This window comes from Amphiura filiformis, chromosome 17 (genome assembly GCF_039555335.1).
Source record: "Amphiura filiformis chromosome 17, Afil_fr2py, whole genome shotgun sequence".
Classification (NCBI taxonomy): domain Eukaryota; kingdom Metazoa; phylum Echinodermata; class Ophiuroidea; order Amphilepidida; family Amphiuridae; genus Amphiura; species Amphiura filiformis.
The window spans coordinates 58,374,986-58,388,378 of record NC_092644.1 but is presented as its reverse complement, the minus strand read 5'-3'; the positions used below and the strand labels follow the sequence as shown (position 1 = coordinate 58,388,378).

At 36.7% G+C, this 13,393-nt stretch overlaps 1 protein-coding gene across 2 annotated transcripts in view; it reads right to left on the bottom strand.

Annotated features, from left to right (window-relative positions):
* The window catches only part of LOC140138054 (choline transporter-like protein 2), a 54,160-nt gene that overhangs the window by 35,969 nt on the left and 4,798 nt on the right, over window positions 1–13,393 (bottom strand). For both annotated transcript variants that reach the window (XM_072159899.1, XM_072159898.1), the window contains exon 2: window positions 6,289–6,337. In XM_072159899.1, coding sequence (XP_072016000.1) covers window positions 6,289–6,337 — 49 coding nt within the window. The remainder of the gene's footprint in view (window positions 1–6,288; window positions 6,338–13,393) is intronic.

Below are 13,393 nucleotides of genomic sequence, written 5' to 3'. Positions count from 1 at the left end.
TGGGTCTTTGGGAGCTGACGGCGTACCGGTAAAAGGGGTCTTTCGGAGCTGCGAACCGGGCTGTGAACAAAGTAAAATGGGGTCTTTTGGAGCTGCGAAAAGTCAAAATCAAGGGTCTTTCTTGGCTTTTTGGTTGAAAATCGCCTGAAAAAACAAGAAATATGAGGAATGAGCAATTTTTGGGTCTTTTAGAGCTGACATTATCAAAATCAAGGGTCTTTCAGAGCTTTATTTTGGTCAAATATAGGGGTCTTTCGAGCTGCGAAACCCAAAAGGGGTCTTTCGGGAGCATACCCGTATGGTCCTTTGTGTTGAGTGCCCCCCCCCCCCCGGGCACTTCTCTACAAGACAGTGAGGTAGTACTGTACTGTACTACTGCCAGTATTACTTACTGTTCACTACATGTTCACTACATACACCGTATACCTTTAAATATAATTATGTACATATACATGCCAGTATGCTGCCTTTTATGCGGAATAGAAACATATGTGATTAAGTACCGTACCAGTAATCTTAATGATGGAGATATCACAACCCTAAATATTAGATTTTTAAAGTGCACTTTGTCATTAGTAGTTTCCAGAAATTAATATACCCCCAAATTAGATCATTACAACATCAATTGTTCTTCATTTCATTACACCAGCTTGTACGTACACAGCTAATTGTGCTGCATTATATTTGCATATAATGCATTGTATTCTCAAATCATGGCCAATTTGATCAGATTGAAATAATTGATCATACTAATTACTTGTGTATTTTCATAGACAAGTAACCGAGGTTACCATCATTAATAAGGCTCATACAGAATCTACATACACAGTATCAGACCAACACTGAGCACCATTGAGTTTATTGACTCATCAGGAAATTAATTTGTTTTTAATACATTTGCCAATGCTTGACTTGGGTATTAAAGAAAAACAAATTCTAACCTCAAATCTACTAACATTTTCTGTTGAATTTGTTTGTTACTAATAAATACCATGCACTTTCAGTTTTCATTTAAAAAAGTAGGTAATCGTGCCTCCAACGGACAAGGTACAAAACACACCAAGGATCAAAGAATGATACAAGAGGATACCTAGAATTTATAAAAACAGAAAGATTCGAGCCAGGTATACCAACTTGGTGTGGGGAACAAAGACAAAGACAAGACTAGAGATAATTTGCGCTCACAGAGCGCAGACAATCGCCAGGCATGTAACCCTTTAATGACCTTTTGATCTGACCTTTGACCTTAATGTTTACCAGGTCACGAGGTTTGTTGTCATCAAAATTGAGCCTCGTACCCATTATAGATGTCCAAAAATGCATTTCTAAAATTTGACCTCTGCATGACCTTTGACCTGACCCCTGCAAAATGTTCCCCTGGTCATGAGATCTGTTATCACTGAGTTTGAGCCCCATACCCCTTACAGATGTCCAGAAAAAGAAATTATAAGATTTGACCCCAGATAACCTTTAACCTGACCCCTGCAAAGTGTTCCAATATATACCCCTGGTCATCAAGTTTGTTGTCACAGAGTGTGAGTCCTGTACCCCTTACAGATGTACAGAAAATGCATTTCTAAAATTTGACCTCTGCATGACCTTTGACTTGACCCCTGTAAAATGTTCCCCTGGTCATGAGATTTGTTGTTAACGAGTTTGAGCCCCATACCCCTTATGGATGTCGAGATAATGCAATTGTAAGATTTTACCCCCTTAATGACCTTTGACCCCAATTCTTTGTACAACTTTTAGACACTGGCTAAAGGCGATGCAGGTATGCAAGTGACGTCATTGTATTATGTAATTTGTGGAAGAAGAAGCATTTTAGTGAAAATCACATTTTGGCCATAATGACCTTTGGATGACCTTTGACCTCAAGTTGGTCATGTAACATTTGTGCCCCTACCCAATGGTCCTTGTGACCAAATATGGTTACATTGGCCTAAAGCATATGGCTACAATGGCTCGTTAAAAGTTTGACAGAAGAAAGAAAGAAAGAAAGAAAGAAAGAAAGAAGAACTGACCAAAAACAGAACACTCGCAAATTGGAAATTTGCGATTGTAATAAAAACTAATGCAGTATGTAAACCAGAATGGTGTACATGCACTGTTACGTCTGCATTAGAAAAAATCCAAAACCACAGGGATGGAAGACAAAGTTAACAAAAATACAACTGACGTTTCGAGCAGATAAACTGCTCTTCTTCAGGGACAGACAACAAAATATAAAAGCAAACAACGAAAACTACATACTGTAAGTTTATCTGCTCGAAACGTCGGTTGTATTTTTGTTAACTTTGTCTTCCATCCCTGTGGTTTTGGATTTTTTCTAATGCAGACGTAACAGTGCATGTACAACATTCTGGTTTACATACCGGTACTGCATTAGTTTTTATCTTGTCTTTGTCTTTGTTCCCCACACCAAGTTGGTATACCTGGCTCGAATCTTTCTGTTTTCATTTTAACTTAAAAAGCACACTAAGTGATTCCAAAAGTGAAAGATAAGTCACTAAAAATGTCATTACCGGTACATATTTTGCAATGAAAAATTTGACAAAAAAAGGAAAACAGCAGTATTAATAAAGTTGAAACCTCATTCAAATACATGCAACAAATTCAGAGATATTACAATTTCATGTAAAATGTCCCAATTTTGTCTTTTTACACAGCTTAAATACTAGCAGGCTATGTTACCACATCTATGCTATTTAATAACAAAGGTGCAAAAAGCTGAATTTTTAAGATTTTCAATTTCAATTTGTTTAAATACAATCAAAAGTATGATGTACGTAGCCCATATTTGTTTTTTAATTATTTTCTTTATATTTGACCAGCTATATTTTTCCATATTTAAAAAAAACAAATGCATGTAGGTATATCAGATTTTTGCCTCTAAACGCTTCATATGGTTTACTCACATCCCAGAAAATCCCTGAACTGAAGCATTTTGTTTAGTCAATCAATAGACCACAAAAAGATGCATGCATGCCAGACTCTTTTAATACCATTATGACAATGGCAGCTTACAATTGCAACATGTGACAATACTTGTGAAGATGTCATTCTATCATTTACTATTTTCATTTCCTGCATACATACACTGACATTTAAATACACTGACATTTAAAATACTTACTGTAAAATACATGTATTGCACGTATTGCTTCAAATGTAGGTCAAATGAGTGAAAACAAAAGAAAGTTGTTTACTTTTGTACAATTTTGATGCAATTCAGAAACCACATATCCGAGGTGAAATATCCGCAAAATTTCCTGGTAGATGCACATCATTTTTGCATGTATATTTCTATATCATTGGCAGGATGTTATTATTTGTCTACTGAACATATCTAATAAATCTTCTCTGAAGTTGTATTGAAACCAAACTTAGGCCCCCCAAAAAAATTGTTGTGTTGCCCTCAACCGACCGACCCTAAATCCTGCAAAATCAGGGTCAGCATTTTTTTTTTGAATGATGATTTTTACAGATTTGTTCAAAAAATCAATGTTTTTCACTTGAAATTAATATTTTATTGAAAGACTAGTCTTTAATTGATGTCTAACTAGGTATCCAGAGGTCAAAATTGACAAATGTCCCCTAATTGAAGAAGCATTATTTAATATTTGAGGGGATTTAAAAAAAACTGAAGGTTAAAAAAAAAGAAAAAGAAAAAGAAATCCGACCGTCCGACCCAACATTCCCATTTTCCCACTTGAGGGCAACACAACAATATTTTTTTTTTGGCCTTATACTTAGACTTATATTTACATTTTTAGATTTACGTTTTTAAGTTTTTAGATTCCATTTTGTTACAGACTTTTACATCACTAACCATTTTCATGCACACATTTCATTTTACACCAGATAGATATTTACGTACATAAAATGCAAAATTAACGCAGCATACAAATTTTAGCATTATTTGACATATTGCAATTGATTCACAATCACTCATTACTTATGAATAGATATTGAAGCCAGAAGGTTTCTTGGAAAAGTGTCAGCAGAAAAACGGAAGTTTTTCATTTGGTCTCGGCAAATGAACTCAAAAATAGGTGATACATAGGCTATATTGTCTGTGATTTTAGTTAACGACCAACGATGCATTGTCAATGTTATTTCCCTCTCCCTATCGATCAATGTTGGTACACTTTGTCAAATCATACTATATGTACATTGTATGATTGTACAACAATTCAGTTTCTACAATTCAGTTTACAACAATTGTACAATTTGCACATGATTTGCACATGTCAGTTTTTCATAATTATACAATTATAATAATTGATGGGGATAAAGATAAAAATGGTAAATTATTCAGTGTATAATATAAAGTACACACATGTGGTTGCTAAAAAGATGATACACTTACCGTATTCTACATAATTATTTTAGAAAGGCCGTGAGTCTATTGTGCCATGGTTGTCTGACTTTGTCAGCAACAGACAACAGTGTGTTTGTTATAAACATGTTCTTTCTGATTACAAAACTGTAAATGGAGGTCTCCCACAAGGTACAAAACTAGGGCCAATAGGCTTTCAGATTATAATCAATGATGCTGTATCAAGTAGTGTGCCTAAAACAAAATGTTGGAAATATGTTGACGATTTGACAATTGTTGAGAACTGCATCCACCCCAAATCCAGCCAAATTCAAGATGTTTTGGATGAATTCAGTGAATGGTCTGCCAATAATAATCTGAAACAATAATCCTTTGAAATGTCAAGCCCTACAGGTCTGCTTTAAGAGGAATCCACCCAATAATGTTATCAAAATCAATGACATTCCTCTCAACTTTGTTTCTGAGGCAAAAATTTTGGGTATTTGGATGCAGGACAACCTCAAATGGGATAGAAACATTGCTGAAATTGTGTCCAAAACCAATCGTTGGTTGTATATGCTTAGGATTTTAAAAAGGTTTGGTTTTAATACCCAGGAATTATGTTCAGTTTATAAAGGATATGTTCGACCATTACTTGAATACGCCGATGTAGTTTGGCATTCCTCACTCACCACAACTCAAGATCATACTTTGGAGCAGCTGCAAAATAGAGCTTGCAAAATAGTTCTGGGCAAATTGTATGATGGTTATGACAACGCTCTTAATCTGTGCCAGCTAGACTCTCTAGCTGATAGGAGGGAGGACCATTGTCGTAAGTTGGCCGAAGGGCTTTCTGCTTCTATCCGAACAAAAGATCTCATCCCTCCTACCAGACTGGAGAGTCATGGCAGGGTCCTTCGCAATGCAAATCATATCTCTCAACTTTATGCAAGGACCGATCGTTTCATAAACAGCGCTATTCCATACTTTATCAATTTATTGAATAACTAAGTGCCCTGAACTGTTTTGCATATTCTGACTTTTTTAAATATGTAATATTGAGCCAATTTTAGCCTTTTGATGGTGTGTATTTATAATGTTTTTGAATGATGTCTTGAATAAGTGCAATATTTTATTTTCAATCAACAGCAGTTGCTGTATTTTTCCTTGTTAATATTGATACTGTATTTTTTAATGTTTAATTGTTTTTAATATTGTAAACCACTTGTAATTTGGCCTCAGGGCCACGATTTGTGTGTGAATAAAATATACTATACTATTATCAAAATGATGAAATAAAAGTCAAAATGAGAATTTACACAAATAGAAACATTTCTACAGGAACTAAAAAGCAAAAATCAGAGCCAAATCTTCTGAGACAAACAGGTGCCCAACTCACCATTTGTCACCTGTCAAAATTGCCTAATTCACCCCAAAATATCCTTTATGATTGGTCAATGTCAATGACATGTACATTAGGTGCACATGCTAATACAGATATGATTTATGCAAAAAGCTTAAGTTTGTACAATAGCAGCCCCGTTTCTTTTCAAACTGCTACTTGTAATTTAATGTGAATTTTGAAAAATATCCCAAAATCAGGCCCATAACCAGGAATTATTGCCAGGAGGGCAATTTTTGAAAAAGTGGACCTTTTTGGTGAATTTTTGAAAAAGTTGGCATTTTGGGGATACTGTGTATGCAAACCTGGTGGATTCTGGGAGGAATTTGGTGGGTTTGGGGGAAATTTTGGGTGATCTTACTCTTAGGACAATTTGAGTGATTTAGGGCAAATTGTAGGATTTGGGGGTATTGGACAGATTTGAGGGAATTTGTTTGACCTAGGTCGACAGGGGGCATCCTCTCATCCCCTCCCTAGGCTGCAAACCTATTATGACTTGTCAAAAAAGTATACAAACCATTCTGTAAACCCTTTAATTAATATTGAGTTTGAGAACAAATCTCACCTGTCTTCTGTGGGTCCATGGAATGTTGGGTCGTATTTCTTACGCTCACCTGTAAATAGAAAACAAAAGAATGATCACATTATCAAGTTTCTACTGTAGACATGTATGTACTATGTAGTATTGTAGTTCCACTATCTAAGACTCTCTCTATTTGGAACCCAGATTTGGAATCATACCAAAACATTAACTGATTACATTAATAGTAACAGGAAGTCACCTTGCTTACAATGTAATCCTGATGAATCCATTCTATTTTGCACAAATTAATTGATGATTGCATACAATTGTACAGGGGGCCTATAAAATGGTACTCATTTATGGGAGCCCCACTCACCAGGGCCAATGCTAGATCACTCAGATGGGGTAGGGGGTACGTATGCCCCTTTTTGCCGACTGACATCCTTTTTATACTAACTAAAATTGTGAAATTGTTGACCACTAACTTTCTTTCACCCGCACTTAAAATCTGACAAGAAGGATCAAGTGGGACGGGGTAGAGACCAAAACAAAATTTAGTAACTTCTTGTTTGGTATAAATGCAAAACGTCTCATGCACCCACAAATGCAAATTTCACATTTCTATGACACATATTGCAGTGTGCCACGGGTGCATGATTTTACCAACAACACTTACTGAAATACCAAATGGGGGATGTCACACCCCTAGCCTAGCTATGGCCCTGGCCCCCTCCCAGCAAATGCATGTAACCCAGACTGCTAGCCTGGTGTAAATTTGTAATGCTTTTTATCTTAGTTGTATCAGTATCATATCCCTGGTTGCATTTTTCGCAGTTTACTGCCTATGAGAAGATTTAATATTATTGCGATTGCACCCAGAGGTGTATTGGACAATTGCACCCCCAGAGGTGTATTGGACAAAAGCACCCAGAGGTATATTGGACAAAAGCACCCAGAGGTGTATTGGACAAAAGCACCCAGAGGTGTATTAGACAAAAGCACCCAGAGGTGTATTGGACAAAAGCACCCAGAGGTGTATTGGACAAAAGCACCCAGAGGTGTATACCGTGTATTGGACAAAAGCACCCAGTGTATTGGACAAAAGCACCCAGAGGTGTATTGGACAAAAGCACCCAGAGGTGTATATTGGACACAGAGGTGTATTGGACAAAAGTAGGCGTGTGCCACTGAGAATTTGAAAGTGGACCCATAAATATACCAAATTTTCAAGAAATTTGGACCCATTGATATAGCAAAATTCAAAATTGTTGGCCAAATTTAACCCATATTGTCTTAGTTTTTCCAAATTTTCCCCCATTTTTTGGGACAATTTCAAAGTTTTGGCTAGATTGAGGCAAAATTGGGCTATTTTTCGAGAAAATTGAAAAATATTTGAAAAAAAAAGGACCCATTCATATACCAAAATTGGCTTAGAAAAAGGGGTCATTGATATACCAAAAGGCCGAAAATGCTACCCATATTTGCGGCACATCCCCGTATGGTCATTTGTACTAAGTACCCCCCCCTGGGGACCAATGTCTTTTCCATTGACATAAGAGTATGTTTTAATCAATTTTAGTACAAATTGATATGTTATTCATTAAAATTGATCAATTTTTCACTAAGTTGGCCCACAGACATACAGATATGATATTAGTAGTTAACCCTTATAGCTACAGTAGTTAACCCCTTAGCTTAGCAATTTAATTTAATTTAATATAAACTGTGTTGTCTTTTCGCCAGCCCATTCGGGGCTGGTACCTGTTTCAGGTTTGGGGTCAGTTTACTCAAGAGATTATATTTTAGTGGTATTGGAATGATTTTTTTTTTTACTTTTTGTGGTTAAATTTTTTTAAAATATTTTAATTGATTTGTTAGGAAAAGTAAGTATGTTTTGCCGTTTCAACGAACTAAAACGCAGTGAGTATTACCAAAGTTATGTTTGAACTAATTAATTATGACTTTAAAAGTTTAAAGGCCTAAATGTAACAATAATAGTTATATATATATAGCATCATATGGTCAGCAGAAGAAAATCTGACATCACCTATGATGTCATATCAGTGTCCTTGACCGGGGTCCTTACTCCTTGACCACTGAACAGCGTGATATCATGTTGATATTACAGATCTATAGAATCAAAATCTTCATCATATCCTCGGATCATATCACAGATTCTCAACAATCTGTGATCATATGGACCATATTGATGTGAAAGTAGTTATCTATCATATCCTGTGTCGTTTTATGGATAAAAATGACTCAAAATGTTATTGATGAAATGGTTGCTATCATAAACATCAGTTTTGTCTTTTCAACGGAAAAATCCGATGCAAAATAAAGTTTTTAGGGCCTAGCTATAATATGGGCATAATTTATGCATATAGTATTGAACAATGTACCCCATTTGACATGCACTTATATAGATAAATAAATTGTCTTACTTTATTAATTTAATAACTTCTTTATTATAAATAAAATGACACATAACTATTTGATTCATAAAATTACATTCAACAAAATGATTGAAGAGAAAACACACAAGGCACTAGGCAGACTGTTATAGAATGGAGTATGTAAGATGCCATGTCCATAGCTTCGCAGGAGTTTCCGACTAGCAATCAACATGATCAGCACATTCAGAAAAACACAGTTTAAGAGTGAAGATTGTAGTGAGTAACCAGTCCTTTATAAATGTGCTGGCCACTATCTATTATAATATAGTAGGCTTAAACTATACATTGCGAATTAATTAAGTTATTTTAAAATAAAATGTACATGTAAGTTAACTCAAACCGCAGTGTATATATAAAGCAGTGAAATCGGACATTCCTAAGCGAAGATATTGAGTTCGTAAGTTCTGGTATTACAAAATTGGAAATTGAGATATCGTAGGTAAAAAGCTGAAAAGACAAAAAAACCCAACGACAACAACAACAACAACAACAACAACAACAAAACAAACAGACCAGAACAATTTGGAGTACATGTAATGAATTAAAAGAGTTGACATGAGATTAGGAATTAATGTTTTCTGTTTCAGTGTGCATGTTCTCATCGTTGATGGTTTGGTGGACTGTCATGTAGATGTAAGCGTGATCCTAAAAATGCCTTTCACATTGACCAAAACTAATTACAAGACCTCTTCTACATTGAGGCTGGCTTTCCTTTTAAAGGAATTTTATTTAAAGACAGTTCTTGTTAGATCAACACTTTTAGTACCCCAACTGACAAATTGTCAACTGGCAAACTGGTCAGATGGTCAACTGGCAAAATGTCAACTCCTTGGATAAGTTTACAGCCCTTCATCTGGAGGTGATTCAAGATTGGAGTTAAGTGCTTTAGGGACTCACCATTAGATACTCTGGGGGTAGGAAGTTGGGGTCGGGGAAAGTCCCCGCCAAAGGCGGCGAACTTATCATTATTAAGCCTCATATCACTTATTCAAATTGTCGAATAAGTGCAGAGTAGGTTAGATATGAATATTAAATGTTAGACCAAAGTAGCTCAAAGTACATGTACTATAATACACCTGATCCGTGAACTTGTCTTTTTAAAGACAAATTCTTGTTTTAATTTCATGCATTTATACAGTTAGGTTGGGAAAGTTTTTTTTTTAGTGTTGGTGGAGAAAGTTGTTTTTTTTGCTCATGTAGTGGGTGAAGTTTTTTTTTTCAAAAACTTCCTACCCCCACCCTGAGAATCTAATGGTGCGTCCCTTAGGTGCTTTGATGTGAGATATCACAGATGGCCAAGTAGCACTGCTATGATCTAGGTTATTTTAAAGCTTTTTTTACTTGCTTGATTCTATTAAAATTGAACACTTCCTCCTTGGAACCTTTTGCATGTCCCACGCAAACATTTGCTATGCATTATCTTTGCATGAGTGGAAAGGCCCAATTCTGTTCAAAGAATCCATTGGGCCATTTCAATTATAATGTAAAACAGACTACTAACTTGGAAGCTCAACTGGTGACCAATGACCCTTACCATCAGGGTGATTTAGATGGAGGTACCCCTATAGGTTTGCTGTTCTGGTCTACTCATGGGGAGGCACCCAGTGTGTACTTGTATAGAAATGAAATAAAGGCCAAACCTTTGTTAAACATCAACTTTTACACCAAATTACCAATTATGCAATTGATGGTTATAGAGTTGATCATTCTCTGTGAATGTACAGACAGTTTTTTGCGCGGCAATTATGAACTGCTGGCCCCAATTGTTTTTGCCCAGAGCACTCAAGTGGGGGTCCCGGTGGGGGTATAGGGCCAGGGATCAAAATTTGTCAAAAAAATTTGTCAACACAGCGATAGGCCTATGGTAACACCTTAAGACAGCGCACCAGCCTCCCCACTAGATACCTTGTTTGTATTAAACGCTCCCCCTCTTATAAACGCCACCGGGCCCGTCAAATTTTTCAATGAAAAATTTACAAAAATGTCCATGCCATATATATCGTGCGAGTAAAATAATACAAATAATCCAAAACGTGAAACAAGCCCTGGGGGAAACAAGGGGTTCAAATGACCCCAGCAACCTCTAAAAAGGTAATTTTGCCTACCAAAAGCTAAAGGAATGTGCCTAGTATGACGGTTACGGTTCGCTATCTCTAAGGTTCGCTATCTCTAAGGTTCGCTATCTCTAAGGTTCGTTATCACTAATTACGAAAAAGGTTCGCTATACCTAAGGTTCGATATCACTAATTTTGAAAAAAGGTTCGGTATTTCTAAGGTTCAATATCAGTAATTTTAAATAAGGTTCGCTATCTCTAATTTTAAATAAGGTCCGCTATCACTAATTTATTGAAGGTTCGCCATCTCTAAGGTTCGCTATCACTAATTTAAAATAAGGTCCGCTATCTCTAATTTTAACAATCCCGGTATCCCCAAGGTTCGCTATCTCTAATTTTAAATAAGGTCCGCTATCTATAAGGTTCGCTATCTCTAGGGTTCGCTATCCCTAAGGTTCGCTATCACTAATTTAAAATAAGGTTCGCTATCTCTAATTTCAAATAAGGTTCGCTATAGCGGTCCTTATTTAAAATTAGAGATAGCGGACCTTATTTGAAATTAGAGATAGCGGACCTTATTTAAAATTAGAGATAGTGGACCTTATTTAAGATTAGTGATAACGAGCCTTAGGTATAGCGAACCTTAATCGAAATTAGTGATAACGAACCTTAGAGATAGCGAACCTTAATTAATTAGGGATAGTGAACCTGAAACAAACTTAGTGATAGCGAACCTTAGGTATAGCGGACCTTTATTGGAATTAGTGATAACGAACCTTAGAGATAGCGAACCTTCAATAAATTAGTGATAGTGGACCTTATTCAAAATTAGTGATAGCGAACCTTATTTTAAATTAGTGATAGCGAACCTTATTTATAATTAGTGATATCGAACCTTAGAACTAGCGAACCTTATTCTAAATTAGTGATATCGAACCTTAGAAGTAGCGGACCTTTTTTTAGGTATAGCGAACCCTTATCTCTAATAGAGATAGCGGGATTCTGATCTCCATAGACTTTAAAGTAGCGGACCTTTTTTAGGTATAGCGAACCCTTATCTCTAATAGAGATAGCGGGATTCTGATCTCCATAGACTTTACACGTTAGTGATAGCGAACCTTAGAGATAGCGAACCTTAGAGATAGCGGACCTTAGAGATAGCGGGATGTCACCAGTATGACTACGAGTATGACCCCTTGGCATAATTGTTGCATGACCTTGTCCTTGTGCAACTAGTAGTAGGCCTATGTGCTGGACGGAATAGTAGCAGTAGCATAGCAGTTATTTATTTGTGTGTTAAAGTTTGTTAGAAATCTTATTTAAGATTAGTGATAACGAGCCTTAGGTATAGCGAACCTTAATCGAAATTAGTGATAACGAACCTTAGAGATAGCGTAACCTTAATTAATTAGGGATAGTGAACCTGAAACAAACTTAGTGATAGCGTAACCTTAGGTATAGCGGACCTTTATTGGAATTAGTGATAACGAACCTTAGAGATAGCGAACCTTCAATAAATTAGTGATAGTGGACCTTATTCAAAACAAGGCGGTTCTCGAACCACAAGTCTCGCTTGCTTTCGCAGAACCGCCTGCTTGTGTGATTACTTTTGGTAGAGGTAAATGAATTTGGCGGTTATAGGCTAGGCACGATTATCTGGCTGATGGTGACTGTGCCCACCAAGTTTCATGCCCACGCAACAGTTTTTACTAATTTGACCACTGGTGACCCTGAAATGACCTTCCAAAATTTTGGCTCTAAATGTTGACTGTATCCAATAAGTTTCATACCCACACGACAGTGTATACTAATTTGACCTCAGATGACCCCTGGTGACCTCGGAATGACCTTCCAAAAATTTGGCTTTAAATGTTGACTGTACCCACCAAGTTTCATGCACATCCGATAGTTTTTACTAATTTGACCTCAGATGACCCCTGGTGACCCCTGAAATGACCTTCCAAAAATTTGGCTTTAAATGTTGACTGTACCCACCAAGTTTCATGCCCATCTGATAGTTTTTACTAATTTGACCTCAGATGACCCCTGGTGACCCTGAAATGACCTTCCAAAAATTTGGCTTTAAATGTTGACTGTACCCACCAAGTTTCATGCCCATCCGACAGTTTTTACTAATTTGACCTCAGATGACCCCTGGTGACCCTGAAATGACCCTGAAATGACATTCCAAAAATTTGGCTTTAAATGTTGACTGTACCCACCAAGTTTCATGCCCATCCGATAGTTTTTACTAATTTGACCTCAGATGACCCCTGGTGACCCTGAAATGACTTTCCAAAATTTGGCTTTAAATGTTGACTGTACCCACCAAGTTTCATGCCCATCCGACAGTTTTACTAATTTGACCTCAGATGACCCCTGGTGACCCTGAAATGACCTTCCAAAAATTTGGCTTTAAATGTTGACTGTACCCACCAAGTTTCATGCCCATCCGACAGTTTTTACTTATTTGACCTTAGATGACCCCTGGTGAACCCGAAATGACCTTCCAAAATTTGGCTTTAAATGTTGACTGTACCCACCAAGTTTCATGCCCATCCGATAGTTTTTACTAATTTGACCTCAGATGACCCCTGGTGCCCCTGAAATGACCTTCCAAAAATTTGGCTTTAAATG